This window comes from Eumetopias jubatus, unplaced genomic scaffold (genome assembly GCF_037043125.1).
Source record: "Eumetopias jubatus isolate StellerSeaLion01/CBP00866 unplaced genomic scaffold, mEumJub1_p1.0 scaffold_10, whole genome shotgun sequence".
NCBI lineage: Eukaryota > Metazoa > Chordata > Mammalia > Carnivora > Otariidae > Eumetopias > Eumetopias jubatus.
Genome location: NW_028274816.1, coordinates 127495712 through 127513285, shown reverse-complemented (window position 1 = coordinate 127513285; position 17574 = coordinate 127495712). Strand labels below are relative to the sequence as shown.

The following is a 17574-nucleotide window of genomic DNA, read 5'->3' as shown; positions in this document are numbered from 1 at the left end:
GGCCTTCTCTGTGGTCCTGTTTTAACAGCCTGTGCCTAGACCCTTTCTCCAGCATGGGATTGCTCTGTCTCTATTTGCAAAACATGATCTCCAAAGACTCCTTGTAGGGCCTTCTCGTAGAGCTAAGATTGGTCTAAAATGCAACTCTTGGCACAGAGGAACTGTATTTTTTTTTTTTTAAGGATTTTATTTATTTATTTGACAGAAAGAGAGACAGCGAGAGAGGGAACACAAGCAGGGGGAGTGGGAGAGGGAGAAGCAGGCTCCATGCTGAGCAGGGAGCCCCATCCATGCAGGGCTCGATCCCAGGACCCTGAGATCATGACCTGAGCTGAAGGCAGACGCTTAACGACTGAGCCACCCAGGCTCCCCGGAACTGTATTTTTAAAACACGAAGAGTACAGCCTCTATAGAGCACAATGATAACTCCTCAATTTTAAAATGCACCTGCCCTTTTGACCCTGGCAATTCCACACCTAGGAATTTATCATGTAGTTATGCTTTCACATGTATGAAATAACTTATCCACAAAGAGATTCATTGCAGCATTCTCTGTGTAGCCAAAGATGAGAAACAGTGGAAGAGCCCATCAGTAGAACATGGTTAAACTGTGGCACACCATACGGTGGTATATTAGGCAGCCGTTAAAAAGAACCAATAGAGAACAGTCTTCAACATAGACTGTTCAGTGAAAAAAACATGATGCAAAACAGTGTGTGTATGTGCTACCATTTGTTTTAAAAGAAAAATCTGTACGTGGATATTTGTATGTGCATGGAATCTGGTAGTGGTGGCGTTATTTGGGAGGGGCTGGAAGGTAAGCAAGAGAAAGTTTTTTAAAAGCATCAAAGTAGGGGTGCCAGTGTGGCTCAGTCGGTTAAGCGTCCGACTCTTGATTTTGGCTCAGGTCATGATCTCAGAGTCGTGAGATTGAGCCCTGCGTTGGGCTCCATGCTGAGCGTGGAGTCTGCTTGAGATTCTTTTTCCGTCTCCCTCTGCCTCTTCCCCCTGCTCACATGCATGCATGTGCACTCACCCTCTTTCTATCTCAAATGAATGAATGAATGAATGAATGAATAAATAAATAAATAAGATCTTTAAAAAAAAAGGGCATCAAAGGAAGCAGTCTGTGGCTAAACAGGCAGTATGTCCATGAATGTTTGTAGTCAGCCCTTACAAAGGGGAACATATGGAAATAACGTAAGTGCTGTAAGCAGCCCTGAGTGTTTTGGCCTGCTGAAATCAGAGCATTAGTTCTCACATGTGTATCTACTTAAAACTCTCCTCCCGTTCCTTTGGATAACTTTGTGTGTAATTCTTTACTGGTTGGAATCTCACATCTATGGCTACAGGAATAGCTGTTCCTGGGTCTTCATTCTGGATAAAGGGTGCTTTGTAGCTGACAAAAACTACGCCGTGGTCCTCTTGTTCCTGCAGGTGCATAAACTGGAGCCTGAGGCATGGAAACACGTGGAAGCCATATATATAGACATTGCAGATCGAAGCCAAGTACTTAGCAAGGTAGGAACTGTTGCACTGTTTAATGAGCCCTTCGAAATACAAAAATGACTTCTAAGTGTCAGAGAAACCAGGAAACCATACCGAACTGGGCTCAAAGGGGGAGTTCTCTCTTGGCTATTGTTTGTTTTATTTTTTAAATTAGAATTAAGAATTCTCTTGTCTTGACTTGGGGATTCCACCAGGAAGATAGTGGCCTGTTTGGTTTCTGGAAATTATCACCGGACAGTGTAGGTGCTGAGGATAATTTGCTCAGCCAAAATGACAGAACCTGAAACTAGTTCTCAAATTCATTCATTTTTCCAAGCCAGTAATTAAAAAACATCCTGCCTGTTATGTTTGGAAGACCATATTCTGTGAGTTCCAGCAGAATATATGAAAAGACAGATGCCCTGCTCTCAAGAAGTTGGTGGTGGATTCTCAGAGTAACACATGGTAGTACACACCTAGAAAAGGACAGCCTCTGCTAGACCGTGAACTTGGAGGGAGCAGGGACCAGGTGTGTCCTACTCAGTGCTGTGCTCCCTGGAAGTATTCCTTTAGGGAGGAAAGGTTAGGTTCCTGCTCATTCAGTACTCTTCCTACTTGACAGAGGCCCGTTGGGATCAGGGCAGAAGAATTTGGCTCTCTGCCCATTGGTGGGGAGTAAGTGTTTGCTCTCCATGTCCCAGGGGTATGATACCTCTTTCCTGGAGTCACTCTCTCTGCGCTTAAAATATCTTGATTTGTGCATTTCCAAAAAGATGGGAAAACCATCTTGTGTTTTCCTTGCCTATATCCTCACTTCCACCCTCAAAAGTTAGTGGATTTTTCAAAAACCTTTTTTTGAAGTACAGCATACAGCGAAGTGAATATATCCTAAATGTGCAGCTTGCTGGCTTTTCTCACACTGAACATAGCGAAATGTTTCTCAAACAGCAGTGCTAACAGAGAGTATGGCTCTTTGTATATTTTGTCAACTCTGGTTGTTTTGTGTGAGTAGAGAGAAGGAGAGGTGGGGAAGATTTAATTAATTTATTTGTGTTTTATTTGTTTAAGTATAGTTGACACAAAAGGTTTATTTGTTTTAAGTACACGTAATCTTTTTTTTTAAAGATTTAATTTATTTATTTGACAGAGAGAGACACAGCGAGAGAGGGAGCACAAGCAGGGGGAGTGGGCGAGGGAGAAGCAGGCTTCCTGCTGAGCAGGGAGCCCAATGCGGGGCTCGATCCCAGGACCCTGGGACCATGACCTGAGCCGAAGGCAGACGCTTAACGACTGAGCCACCCAGGCACCCCAAGTACACATAGAAAATCTTCTTAGCTTTGGGAAATACTTTATAACTTGTGTCTGTGTGTGTGTGATTTGTTTTTTTTCAGTATTTTTGTTAAGTAGGTATCATAGTAAGTTTGCTTTTCCTAAGCCCATATTAGTCAGTGCAGAAGAACACCAAAGATTAAACTTTCCTTAGGGCTAATTCACACCCAGCATTGGCTACATTATAACTAGGTGAAGTGAGACTGACAGTTATACACGGATAGGTTCTATACATTGGACATTTCCAGTAATGATTTTATTAAACAAGTCAGTTAAGAAAAGAAAGAAAAAGCGCCAGAGGGAGATTGGATGAGATTTCAGGTTTGACAGCTAGTTCTCATCTCTGGCCATGTTTTAGAATCACCTGCAGAGGTTTAAAACAAAACGAAACAAAAACTCTGCTGCCCTTACCTGCAGATATTCTTACTCGCTGGATTTTAGGTGGAGTGGCCCAGAAATCTGAATTTGGAAAAAGCTTTCCCTGGTAATTTGGATGCTTATCCTGGGTTGAAAATCTCTGTTTTTAACAGTGGAAGTATGTGCCTGCTTTAATATGGGTAAAATTGAAAGCAAACCATGGCAGAGAAAATCACACAACTCTCCTCTGAGGCAAATGTAAACAGTTCTATCTCTTGTTTATAACACTTTCCCATATTTTCTCTATACCAGCAGTTTCAAGACTGGTATGAAGTGTACTCTGATGGAAAAGATCTAATCTCAGTCTCCCTCCTTCTCCCTTCCTTTCCCTCCCTCTCTCTCCCTCTTTCCCTTCCTCCCCCAACTCCAATTCTACAACTTCTCTCAGGATTACAAGGCGGAGGAAGACCCAGCTAAATTTAAATCTATCAAAACAGGCCGAGGACCCTTGGGCCCAAATTGGAAGGTGCAGTCCATACCCTTACCACCGGGGGGCAGGGTGTAGTGTGGGCAGACCTCTCCCCAGGGAGGAAGGAAGTGGCTAGGGTGGGCTAGGGGAGAGCCAGAGGTCGGCCCTCTCAGTTACCTGCCTGCCTATATGTGTGTCTCTAATACAGCAAGAACTTGTAAATCAGAAAGACTGCCCATACATGTGTGCATACAAACTGGTTACTGTCAAGTTCAAGTGGTGGGGCCTGCAAAACAAAGTGGAAAATTTTATACATAAGGTAAGTGACCAGGGTGAGGCCTTCCCCGTGCTTGTGTGTGTGTATATGTGTGTGTATGTGTTGGTGGGGGTGCATTTTGCCCAACAAGAGAAGATCATACAACCCACGTGACTTGTGGCCAACGGTGGCTGACGTCAGAATATTTCAGTCTGATTTCCCAGACCCCCACTTCCCCTTTCACTGAACTGTCCTGCAGCTTAATACCGTCTATCCAGGGGCACCACATGTGACAGGGAAGGAAACTGAAGCCAAAAAAAAAAAGGAAACAGGAATCTAGGGTTTACTATGACTGAACTGCAGATACAACTCAGTCTTTCTCTTTTCTTGAAGCCGAAAGGCAAGAGGTCCTATGAACCAAATTCTCCAGTGCCCTGAATTCTTGAACTGGACAGACCTAAGGCATTTTTACAGCTTTTTCTCTGATGCATTAGAGCCTTGCTCTTGGGCCCCCTTTCATAGATGTTGGCCAGTTTTAACCTGGCCTTAGGCTCCAGGGACAAGAGGGGAACTTGGCACAGTTGTTTCTGGGCCTTGGCTGAACCGTGAGCTCGTAGGCTGCCTGTCTTGGTAGCATTTGGGGCACAGGGCCTAGCTGTGAGGCAGGTACCCATCCTTTCCAAGGAGCTTCCTCCTTCTTGATGCGATACCTGTTGTCACATGAGGGCAAAAGTCACTGACTTTTGGGACCTGTGGGCTCGTCCGTATAAGCCAGCCGGGCACCTTTCCTCCCCGCCCCTTCAAGAAAGTGGGCTTATCGACACGGAGATCAGGGGAGGGGAGCTGCCACAGTGGCCTCTCTCTTCTGGGTTCTAACTAGGTTTCCTCCTTTTTGTAGCAAGAAAGGCGTCTATTTACAAACTTCCACAGGCAGCTGTTCTGTTGGCTCGATAAGTGGGTTGACCTGACTATGGACGACATCCGAAGGATGGAAGAAGAGACGAAGAGACAGCTGGATGAGGTAAGTGGGCTCCTGGAGGAGACTGGGCTCTCGACTCAGTAAATCCATGAAGGAGACTGTCCTGTGGGCCAGTTCATGAGGGCACCGCCTGTGGCTCTAGGAACATGTCGTGTCCGCGCGAGTGAGGCTGGTGCCAGGTAGTTTAGAACCGTAAGGAAGAGAACAGCTAGTGCTCCTGAATTTGCAGTCTAGCTGAGGTCTTGGCATATTCAGAGAGACAAATATGGCAGTGTGCTGCATGCCAAGTGAGTAACTCTGCAGTGGTTCTTCAGAACTGGTGGGGTGGGGGAGTCCTGCTGGGCTGCAGGATTGGAGGTGGCCCTGGGAGGAGGCAGTCTGACCTGATTCGTGAGCACCATGCATGTCACCCACAGAGGACGGCAGCAGGTCACACACAACTAACTACTCTGTAAGGTTGTTTTGAGCTATTTTTAGAGTTTGGACCCTTGGCTCTTTGGGGGGGAAGGGAGGGCTTGGCGTGGATCCAAGGAGGAAGGTTGTCTGCTCCATGGGAGCTGAAGGCCTAACACTCCTATCTCATTTGGGGATGCTTCTCTGTGAGGCTCACTCTGAGGAGATTGTCAGTAAGTCAGGTTCAAATCCTTACCGTGTGAGGGCACCATTCTAAGGGCTTTTACATACACCATCTCCTGTGATCCCCGCCATACCTGTGAGGAGACAGCACTGGTTCTTGCCCCCTGCAGATGAGGAGGTAGAGGGTCCGAGAGTCCACTCCGTGCCCAAGGTCATACAGCCTGCAGGTGACACAGGGTGAGAGCCATAGCTCTAAAGCACTTGGCTTCTCTTCCTCCCTTAAACGCCATTCGAGGCCTCCTGCCCTCTCGGGGCTAAGAATAAGGCAGGAAGCTCTGTGTCATAACTGCCATCCATTTCTCCCTCCTTGCCCTGCGTGGGCTGGCCTGGAGCCAGATGTTGGCAGACATCGCTGTGCCCAGCCTTGCCCAGCTCCACAGCAGTGCTTCAGACGAGACCCAGGCCTGAGTGCACATGGGGCCCCCGCTTCACTGTGCTGGTCTTGGGTGCAGATGTGGCCCAGGAGTTCTTCCTTCCTTAGCTCCTGTGGCAGGCAGATGTTCTGCTTATTCATCCAGCTGCATTTGGCAGGGAAGTGGCAGGATTTTGGACACAATTCCTGATTCTTCAACTGAGGATCTTCAGGAAATGGTAGATTTTTTTTTTTTATAAAGTATTTATTTATTTATTTTTTAAGATTTTATTTGTTTATTTGAGAGAGAGAATGAGATAGAGAGAGCATGAGAGGGGGGAGGGTCTGAGGGAGAAGCAGACTCCCCGCCGAGCAGGGAGCCTGATGCGGGACTCGATCCCGGGACTCCGGGATCATGACCTGAGCCGAAGGCAGTCGCTTAACCAACTGAGCCACCCAGGCATCCCGGAAATGGTAGATTTTTAATGTCCAGGACGCTATTGATTCTGACTATGTAAGAAGAGGCCTGAATGTTTTGGTCACCCGAGTCCTGACAAAAAAAATAAAGGAAAAAAGTTACCGAACAAAGGAGTGCGGAGACTTTGGGGTTTAGCCTGGAGCCTCAGCCACCCACTGCCTGACAAAGGCCAGCGGAAAGTATACTGGGGTTCATGGAAGCATTTACATACAGCCTTTCGCTCTTTGGGTAGAATTTGAATTCCTGGAGCTGGAAGAACTCTCCAGAGGAGCTACTGGATCTGCCTCCCTCAGATCCAAAGTTTGAGAGGCCTCACTATCAGGGAGGTATTTTTTAGTCCCCCACCTCTCTGCTTGTTTCTCCATTCTGTGGAGAATTGTGCCAAAAACGTAGAAGACCATTATCCTTCAAGATAACTGCAAATGCAGGAAACCCGCTTTAGAATTGGAATTTAAATAGTTTGCACTGGAAGAGAAAGCAAAACCAAGTCTCAGTTGGTAAGCATCCAACTCTTGGTTTCAGCTGAGGTCATAATCTCAGGGTCCTGGGATCGAGCCCCGCATCTGGCTCTGCAGTCAGCGGGGAGTCTGCTTCTCCCTCCCTCTGCCCCTTCTTCCACTCGTGCTCTCTCTCTCAAATAAGTAAATAAAAATCTTAAAAAAAAAAAAAACTGCACTTATTTCTTTAAGAGCGAGCATGTGCATGAGCAGGGTGCGGGGTAGGCAGAAGGAGAGGGGGAGAGAGAATCTTAAGCAGGCTCCATGCTCAGCGAGGAACACGATGCAGGGCTGGATCTAACTACCCTGAGATCATGACCTGAGCCAAAACCAAGAGTTGGACGCTTAACTGACTGAACCACCCAGGCGCCCTGTGCACATATTTAATCTATCCATCTCGATGAATTTCAGATAAGTACACACCTGTGAAACCACCATGACAATCATTGCCATAAACAAAAACGTTACCTCCAGAAGTATTTTTATAATTTTCAAACTCAGTATCCCAGGCTTGGAAGGGGGAAGCAAGCTGTCCTCCTCTGCCCTGCGCCTGGAGTCCTGACCCCCAGAAGCAGCCCCTTGCGGTTCTTATGGTTGTTTCTTTTATTAATTACCCCCGTATTTCCAAAGATTATACTTAGGTGCTTAATTCTTTATTTCTCAACTTTAGATATTAACGGTTGACATTTCCTGTGGAATATTTAACTCCTATACCTCACCCACCACTCACACTCTCTTTTCCTTCCTCCAGTATCACAACTTGGGGTTAATTCATTATTCAGGTTGATATTATGACTTATGTCATTCTTCTCCCCAACTGAGCACTTTAGTCTGCTCCTGATACTTGTTCCTTTCTTGGAAAACTCCTGTTTTTTTAAAGAAGTTAGCCTGAATCTAATATTATACTGTATGTTAGCTGGAATTTAAATAAAAACTTGAAAAAAAATAAGAAGTTAGTAATTGCTTCCCTCCCTTTGGTAGCTTAGTTTTATGTATCTCTGTCATTACGTTTTGTTTTTGAGTCTTTACATGAATGGTCTGGTCTGGTTGGTGTGTGATTGCACTGCATAATAATGTAGGTGATGTCAGTCCATCCTTATTGATTTGGCTCCCCATTTTTTTTTTTTTGAGATTTTATTTATTTATGAGAGAGAGCGCGAGTGTGGAGGTGGGGTGGGGGGGGAGGAACAGAGAGAGAGGGACAAGCAGACTGTGCACTGAGCACAGAGCCCAACTTGGGGCTCAATTTTAGGTTCTTGAGATGATGACCTGAGCTGAAATCCAGAGTCAGCTCCTTAACCGACTGAGCAACCCAGGTGCTCCCAGGTCTCCTCAGTTCTAGAAAATGTTTTTATATTGTAATTTCTCTCTCTTTGTATCACAATTTTCTCCCCTCTGTTTTGTTGTTGTTTTTTTTTCTGGAATTTTTATTAGAATTGAGAAGTCAGACCTCATGAATTGACCTAATTTTCTTAAATTTTCTCTCCCTTTTTGTCTGCTTTCTGGAAGATATTTTCCAATGTTAACTTCTCATCTGTTGAATTTAAAAACATTTTATTTATTTTTATTTTTTTAATTTTGTTTTCTTTGTGTTTTTTTTTTAAGATTTTATTTATTTATTTGAGAGAGAGAGCATGAGTAGGGGGGAAGGGCAGAGGGAGAGGGAGAAGCAGGCTCCCTGCTGAGTGTGGAGCCCGACCTGGGGCTCCATCCAGGGACCCCAGGATCATGACCTGAGCTGAAGGCAGATCCTTAACTGAGCCACCCAGGCGCCCCTTAAAAACATTTTAAAGGGCGCCTGGGTGGCTCAGTTGGTTGAGCGACTGCCTTCGGCTCAGGTCATGATCCCGGAGCCCCGCGATCGAGTCCCACGTCGGGCCGAGCCTGCTTCTCCCTCTGACCCTCTCCCCTCTCGTGTACTCTCTCTCTCTCATTCTCACTCTCTCAAATAAATAAATCTTAAAAAAAACCCAAAAAAACATTTTAAAGCACTTCTTGTGCTGTGTTCTTTTTCTTAAGTACTTTTTCTGTTTTTCTTTGTGCATTATCTTCCTTTTTTTTTAAGATTTTATTTATTTATTCATGAGAGACAGAGAGAGAGAGAGAGAGAGAGAGGCAGAGGCAGAGGGAGAAGCAGTCTCCCAAGGAGCAGGGAGCCCGACGCAGGACTCGATTCCAGGACCCTGGGATCATGACCTAAGCTGAAGACAGACGCTTAACCATCTGAGCCACCCACGCGCCCCATTATCTTCCTTTTCCAAAGCTATGGCTTTTTGTTTTTTTGTTTTTTTGTTTTTTAAAGATTCCATCCATTTATTTGACAGAGAGAGAGAGACAGCGAGAGCAGGAACACAAGCAGGGGGAGTGGGAGAGGGAGAAGCAGGCTTCCCGCAGAGCAGGGAGCCCGATGTGGGACTTGATCCCAGGACCCTGAGATCATGACCTGAGCCGAAGGCAGACGCTTAACGACTGAGCCACCCAGGCGCCCTGGCTTTTTGTTTTTGTCTTTGGTTTTCAAGGTTTCTCTGCCCCCTCTATGTTCTTTGTTTCCTCTGAGAATTCAGGGAGGGAACACCAAGGCACACCAGAGCCAAACTGGTGTTTTTTTTTCCCCCTCACTTACAAATAAGTCACCCGTTTTCAGCCCCAGCTGCACTCCCACCCTCTAAGGTACTTGGTGCTTCCAGTTCCTGAGCCTTTGGAGAACCTGCAGCACAAACAGGTCTGTCCTTCTTAGCTCTCCTCCTCACAGGCCCTTGGGTGTCAGTCCTGCTGCTCTGTGAATTAGTCACTAACCCACACATACTTCATCTTCCAGAATGTTGCTGCCATCTCTTATCTGCTGTTCTTGTTGCCTTCATGGTTTTATTTCTTTTGCTTATTCCTTTACTCTCATCGTAGTAGGGCTTGGGGGAGGAATAGCCGTAAATGCATGTTTACAATCTGCCATGATTAACTGAATTTGCAATAGGAATTATGACCCTTTTTCTTTGATTACCGCTTAGTAGCCTAGTGTGGGTGGATTTTTTTGTGTCACTATAAGGCCACAGTCACCACTACTGTAACTCTAGTCCCTATGGGAGGGTGGACTCACCATTCTTGGATGAGGCTCAAGGATTTGAGAAAAAGGGATCAAGAGATTAGTCCTTTGCCCTAAAAAGAAAAATGTCAGGAAATGTGTGCCTGTAGGAGAGCAGTGTCTGTCCATGTGTCTCCCTCCCTCCTTTCCTTTTTCTCTCCCTTCTTCCCCCTCTTTCTCTCCCTCTCACTCTTTTAAGAAAAAGACTCATAATCTCAAAGTTGGAAGAAGGCACCTTAAAGGTCACTTAGTCCAATTACCTGTCCAGTGCTTGAGTCTTCTCTGCAGCTTCCCCACTGGCCTGCACTTGATCACCTCCTATATTGGGGAACTCACTATCTCTTGAACATGGTGGTAATAAAAATATTTTTATTACTAATAGAGGCTAATATTTGAGGTCTTACTGTATGCCTGTAGTGTGTGGTCAGCATTTTCTGTGAATTATATCATCAAATCGTCATGTCTGCCTGTGCCAAAGTATTATTTTCATTTTATAGATCAGAGAAACTGAGGCTCAAAGAAGTTGAGGATACCTTCTAGTTCAGTGAACAAGTGCCACCTGGACCTTTGGCCACTAACTCTGTAGATAACCTGGGAGAAGAGAACTCATTTTAACTTTTAAGAAAACTTGTTTCCTGATTTGCTGGCCTCTAGAACATTTGCTTAAAACCAGCAGAGATACTGAGTGTCAGTTAGAGTGCATGATTAAGATTCTGCAGCATTTTCTTCCCCAGCCTTCCCTTGTGGGGCTTCCTTCTAAGTCCCTGTTGGCTCCGTGATTCCTCTGGTCCCTCCATAGCCCATCCCTTTGTGATGGAGCCGAGAGGCTGCATGACCCCCTTGCTCCGCTGGCCCACCTTGGGGGCTGTCTCTGAGCCTTCTTGTAGTCAGTCTCCCTGTCCACATGCTTGTGTGTGAATTTGCCTTGTCCTTTCTCATCTCCTGAGTCTTGATGCAGAGGTCCCTTGCTCCATCCTATGGCTTTCTGACAGATGGATGATGGATCACCATCATTTTTAGATTTTAAGTCTTAAAACTATGAACTGGTTACCCAAAGATTGTATAAGTGTCCCTGTGCAGTGAAATGCCTGGCAGGACACTAGATTTCTTTTTTAAAAGTATTAAAAAAAAATAAAATCTTCAAAAAAATCTAGAAAAATAAAAAATGGAAACCCTAAAGTTTCCAGTTTGTGTTTGGGGTAGATAAAAGTTTGGAGAGTTAAGCTGATAAAGAGAAGTCACTCAGTGTTGGGCCATGGGAGAGTAGGGAGTGAGATTCCAGTAGCATGTGCAGAGGGCAGAGCTAGCTCATTGTGTTGAAGCTGAAGGATCCCTGTATGTGAGGAGGATGTTGTTCCATGAATTCTTAATTCTCTCTCATCTGCCCAGCAATGATTGACCCCAGGGCAGACTACCTGGAACATTGGCCAACATCCTGAAATACAGGAAGTAGCTTTATTTTCTTTTTAGGTACAATCTCATTTTTCAATAATAAGTATTGTATCAATAATGTATTAACATAGACATTAAACATTTTTTTTGGAAATAGTGAAAAGCAGAAAGAAATCTGTTGTACCCTGATTGTTTAAAGACAACCTCTAGGGGCGCTTGGGTGGCTCAGTCAGTTGAGCATCCGACTCTTGGTTTCGGCTCAGGTCATGATCTCAGGGTGGTGGGATCGAGGGTCTGGGATTGAGCCCTGCTCCTCGCTTAGCACAGAGTGTGCTTGAGATTCTCTCCCCTTCCCTCTGCTCCTCCCCCCACTTGCTGGCACTCGTGTGTGCTCTCTTTCTGCAAATAAATAAATAAATAAATAAATAAATAAATAAATAAATAAAATCTTTAAAGACAACCTTTAAAACATTTTAAGTCTTTCTATACACTTTTACTTAGTTATAATCATACTGCATGGGCCAAATGGGTATCCTACTTTTTTCTCTGAACATTGTATCTCTGAACATTGTAACAAATATATAACATTATAACAAATACAGTTTCCCACTAAAAGAGTTTCTTCACATACACGTTTCTGACCGCAGCATACACATATTGCTCATACTCTGTCATTGCCCTGTGTTGGATTTTCCTTCATGTTTCCAGGTTCTCACCACTACAGATAATGCCGTGATGAAAATTTTTGTGCGCTAATTTTTTTGGATTACTATTTGGATTTGGATTAAGATTATTTCCTTAGAATAAATTCCTACAAATGTAATTAGAGAATATAAGACTCTTATTATTTATTACCAAATTTCTTTTCCAAAGGGCTTTTTTTTTTTTTTAAGATTTTATTTATTTATTTGACAGAGAGAGAGAGAGAGCACAAGCAGGGGGAGCAGCAGAGGGAGAGGGAGAAGCAGGCTCACCAAGCAGGGAGCCGGATATGGGGCTCGGTCCCAGGACCCTGGGATCATGACCTGAGCCTAAGGCAGACACTTAACGACTGAGCCACCCAGGCACCCCACCAGAGGGCTTTCTAAAGAGCTTCTAAGAACAGTTCTGCATGTGCCTCATATTTGTTCCTTCAGGACTGCTAGGTCTGTGGTTGCTTTTCAGTGTCTTAAACTGATTTTTTTTTACTGGTTTTATTTTTTTATTGAAATTTTATTTTGAAATGATTGTTAAGATTCCTATGCAGTTATAAGAAATAATACACAGAGATCTGTTTCTCCCAATGGCAACATGTTGCAAAACTATACCCGATTGTTATCACCATCAGGATATTGACATTGATACTTTTACTAGGTGTGTGTGTGTGTCTGTGTGTGTGTGTGTGTGTGTATGTTTTGTAATCAAAGGAGTATTTCGTACTTCCTAGTAAAAACAATTTTCAAAAGCTATAGAAAAATAGGGGCGTCTGGCTGGCTTATTTAGTAGAGCATGCAACTCTTGATCTCGGGGTTGTAAGTTCGAATTCCATGTTGGGTATAGAGATATTTATTTATTTATTTATTTAAAAGATTTTTAGTGATTTCTTTTTTAAAAGTATAATAAAATCTTTAAAAAAATAAAATAAAACCTTCAAAAAAATCTAGAAAAATAAAAAATGGAAGTCCATGTGTTCCAATCCCTGGCCTTATTCCCTAGAGAAAATCAGTTAAAAACAAACAAACCAAGATTGGAGTTTCTATTTTCATATTCCTTGACTATATGTGTATACATAGCCTGCAGTAGCTTGATCTGAGGAACAAACATCAGATAAAATCTCATGGTGTTCTATAGGCCCAGGAAACAGAAAAAAAGATTCTCAGAGCATTTCATTATAAGAATGAAATAATGTATTTTTATTTCAGTGGCACCCTCTGAGGTGACCTTGTCTCTGAGAGTAGGGGAAGCCATCATGTTCCCTGATAGGAAGTTGCATCTTAAGCAGTAGGAAAACAGGACCTGGCTTTGCATTAGTAAATTAAAGCAAGGCTTTAAACTCTTAGGGTATACATGGATCTGGTTGAGGCCCACGGAGCTTTGCTTCCCTATATTAAATTTCAGCTTCTGGGACGCCTGGGTGGCTCAGTCGTTAAGCGTCTGCCTTCGGCTCGGGTCATGATCCCAGGGTCCTGGGATCAAGCCCCGCATCGGGCTCCCTGCTCAGCAGGAAGCCTGCTTCTCCCTCTCCCACTCCCCCTGCTTGTGTTCCCTCTCTCGCTATCTCTCTATCTGTCAGATAAATAAATAAAATCTTTTAAAAAAAATTAAAAAAAATAAATCTCAGCTTCTTTGAAATTGAAAATTTATGTGGTCATTAGTGAGCACATTTAATGAGCACATCTTTGTGTTTTTTAAAAAAATTATTTTGAGCCAAGGTACGGAAATAACCTAAGTGTCCATCCATAGATGAATGGATAAAGAAGTTGGGGGGGGGGTAATATGTGTGTGTGTGTGTGTGTAAATAGAATGGATGGCATATCAGCCATAAAAAGGAATGAATCTTGCATCGTGACAGTATGGGTGGACCCTAAAGGGTATGATACTAAGTGAAACAAGCCAGACAGAAAAAGACAAATACCATATAATCTCATTTATATGTGGAATCTAAAACACAAAACAAATGAACAAACAAACAAGAAACAGAAATAGACTCATAAATACAGAGAACAAACTGGTGGTTCCCAGAGGGGAGGGGGGAAATAGGTGAAGGGCATTACAATGTACAAACTTCGAGTTATAAAATGAGTTAGTCACGGAATGAAAAGTACAGCACAGGGAATACTATCAACAGTAGTGTAATAACTTTGTATGGTGACCGAATATAACTACATTTAAGTGGCGAGCAATCCCTAGTGTTTCTAATTGTCGAATCACTATGTTGTTGTACACTGAAACTAACATAATATTGTATTATCAGCTGTACTTCAATTAAAAAAAATTACTTTGAAAGAGTTTCAAACTTAGAGAAAATGGCAAGAATACAAAGAACTCCTATATACCCCTTGACCCAGAGACCCCATTCCTTTGAAGCAGGGGATAGAGCCCCAGGGCCACACACTGCACCCTTCTAGTGTCTCTTAATCTGGAGGTTACCTCTGTCCACCTGAGGCACAACAAGGTATCACGAGCTCATCATTTTCTTTCCATGACACAGCCCTGGGACCAGCTGTATCTCTAAGGAGTCCTGGTTCCTTTCCATGGAGGGGGCTAGGTGTGCTCATGACTGCTGGGGTGTTGCTGCCTCCAGGCCTTCTCATAGGACAGAGCTGGGGAACTTTTACACCTATGGTTATTTCTCCCTCCATCTTACATATTATGTTCACACGAATACTTGCAACACTACAAGGTCAACTTTTGTCTTTCTAAAAATACGACAGTGCAGGGGCGCCTGGGTGCCTTGGAGGAGTGTGTGACTCTTGATCTTGGGGTTGTGAGTTTGAGCCCCATGTTGGGTGTAGACACTACTTACAAATAAAATCTTTAAAAATAAATAAATAAAAATATTTAAATTAAAATTAAAATATAGTGTCTTTATCCTTTTTTTAAAAGAATTTATTTATTTTGGGGTGCCTGGGTGGCTCAGTTGTTAGGCATCTATCTTCAGCTCAGGTCATGATCCCAGGGTCCTGGGATCGAGCCCCACATTGGGCTCCCTGCTCTGCGGGAGGCCTGCTTCTCCCTCTTCTGCTCTGCTCCCCCCTTCTTGTGTTCCCTCTCTCGCTATGTCTCTGTCAAATAAATAAATAAAATCTTTAAAAAATATATATTAACAGACATTAATTGACAGATATCTGAAGTTAGAGGAGGAATAAAAATCAAAAGCTCTCCCATTCACGGGGTGCCTGGCTGGCTCAGTAGGAGGAGCGTGCAACTCTTGATCTCGGGATTGTGAGTTCTGGCCCCACGCTGGGATAGAGATGACTTAAATGAATTAAAAAAAAAATGCCATTCATGAAAGTGAGTTTAGAGCAGTTCTACAGGTGGAGCTAGCAATGAGCACATACTGGCTTGGTGTCAGCAAATAGACCTTCCTGTTGGGCGCAGCAGGTCTTTGCAGGGGATGATGAAAAGTGAGGCTTGTAAGACCGATTTTATGACTCACTTACTGTCTGTATCCTGTAGGTTCTGACATATCAGGTCTGGGGCCTAAGAATCTACAAGTAGCCCGGACAATTATTTTGCTCAAGTAGGAAACTCAGGCCTAAAAGACCAACCTAAGACATTTGATGTACTTCTGGTAAAAGTTGTCAATATGGGGGTGCGCCTGGGTGGTTCAGTCGGTTAAGCGTCTGCCTTCGGCTCAGGTCATGATCTCAGGGTCCTGGGATCGAGCCCCGCATCGGGCTCCCGGCTCCGCGGGAAGCCTGCTTCTCCCTCTCTCACTACCCCTGCTGTGTTCCCTCTCTCGCTGTGTCTCTCTCGGTCAAATAAATCATACAATTAAAAAAAAAAGTTGTCAATAGGGAGTGAATATCAGAACCTCCACAAAGGAGCAGATTTTTTTTTTTTTTTTTACCATGCCCAGTTCCCCATGGATCACTGATTATAATAGTTGGGGGGAAGCAGGAAGTGTGAACAATGAACAGGAGTTTGAAATGTGGCAGGAAGAGTATTTTGAAAGTATTTCCTAGTGGAGAACTACTACTTCTGAGGTAGAATCTCTGCAAAACGCAGCAGTATTAAAGTTTTAGTGAATAAAACAACTCTGAGGAGGATGGTAGCGTAGAAGTCCAAGCTTTTCAGAGCTTGTGGACACACGCACCCCCTCTACTGCAGGATGCTGCAGAAATAGCAGAAAATGTGGCCTGGGTGCATACTCCATGCTAGGTACTCCCCACAAATATCTTTATTTAATTCTCAACAACCACATGATGTGGGTACTTTTATTATCTCTATTTTATTATTACAGAGACGGGCTTAGAGTGCAGTGAAGTCACTTGCTCAGGGTCACACAGTTGGTCATGGCGCCAGAATACAGTCCAGGGAGTTTGATTCCAGAGGTCATTCTCTGAGGTGCTCAAAATTTGTTGAATGAAGAAAGAATGAAAGTTGAGCAGAAAACTCATGGACAGTGAAGAAATATCGAATGGGAAGTTAAACTACATGTGTTATAGGCATTCTGCAAATAGAATGGAACTTTCAGGTTGGAAAAGATTAGAGAGATCACCTCCACGCTACCCCCACAAGAAGTTGTGTCCACTTCTGCCTGGAAGGTGCAGTTGACAGGGGCCACTCGGGGCTTCCAGAGAAGACCCACCCCATCCTGCTTTCCAGCAGCCGCGCACTTTTGCTAAGCTGAGATCTACCCACCCTGCTCTTTGAACCCCTGCCTTCTTGTGCCACACTCTGCCTACCTGACTGACTGTGCAGAGCCTCTCAGCAGAGCTCAGGAAAGGGGACTTGCTGTTCCCTCTGCCTGGACCACTTCCTGCACATGCCCCCTCAAATGAGCCACAGGACTTTCCCCCTCACTTCCTTCGCCGGGTCTCTACTCAACATCACTTACCAGAGAGGCCTTCCACAGCCCACTTCCCCAACGGTCATTCTCCATCCCAGCAGCCCCCTGTGCCCCCCGACATATATTGGTTTGTTCGTTCTCCCCTACTTTGCCCCAGAACGTAAGCACCAGGAGGAGAGACTTGGTCTGTTTTGGTTCACTGCCCAATCCTCAGGCCTGGAGCAGTTTTGTGCAGTTCCTAGCACAAAAGAGTTGCTTCATAGATATTTGTTGAATGAATGAATGGATGAATGAAGAAAGAGAGGAGCTTAAGAGCTGCACCCCAGCACTGGGACGCAGGGAAAGGAACAGAAATCATGGATGGTGGGACCAGTGACACGGAGCTATAAATGGTATGGCTTTGGCTGTATGTATGCAGAATTCTACTCTTCTGATTTGCTTTGTGCACAAAAAATGCTCCACCCTCTTCGTTGGCAGGACTGAAGAGAAGGCAGAATGTATTTGTGTTGGAGTTCCATCAGCAGCAAGAGCCTTCAGTTTTTCCTGTTTTTTTCTGTTCCAGATGAGACAAAAGGACCCAGTGAAAGGAATGACCGCAGATGACTAAAGGCACCCCTCCCCCTTCTGCACTGTATGTACTGAATCTCTCCCTTTGCATCTCATCAACGTGAAAATCAGTTTGGGTCCTTGGGGCCTCAGCAGCTCACTGTGGGGTCAGGAAACTTGCTTCATTCCTCATCCTGTCCTCCAGTGATCCTGATGACTGCC

At 44.3% G+C, this 17574-nt stretch overlaps 1 protein-coding gene across 1 annotated transcript in view; it reads left to right on the top strand.

Annotated features, from left to right (window-relative positions):
- The window catches only part of PITPNA (phosphatidylinositol transfer protein alpha), a 40577-nt gene that overhangs the window by 19456 nt on the left and 3547 nt on the right, over positions 1–17574 (top strand). The window contains exons 7-11 of the mRNA XM_028109235.2: positions 1438–1521; positions 3623–3700; positions 3852–3962; positions 4798–4920; positions 17369–17437. Coding sequence (XP_027965036.1) covers positions 1438–1521; positions 3623–3700; positions 3852–3962; positions 4798–4920; positions 17369–17413 — 441 coding nt within the window. The 3' untranslated portion in view covers positions 17414–17437. The remainder of the gene's footprint in view (positions 1–1437; positions 1522–3622; positions 3701–3851; positions 3963–4797; positions 4921–17368; positions 17438–17574) is intronic.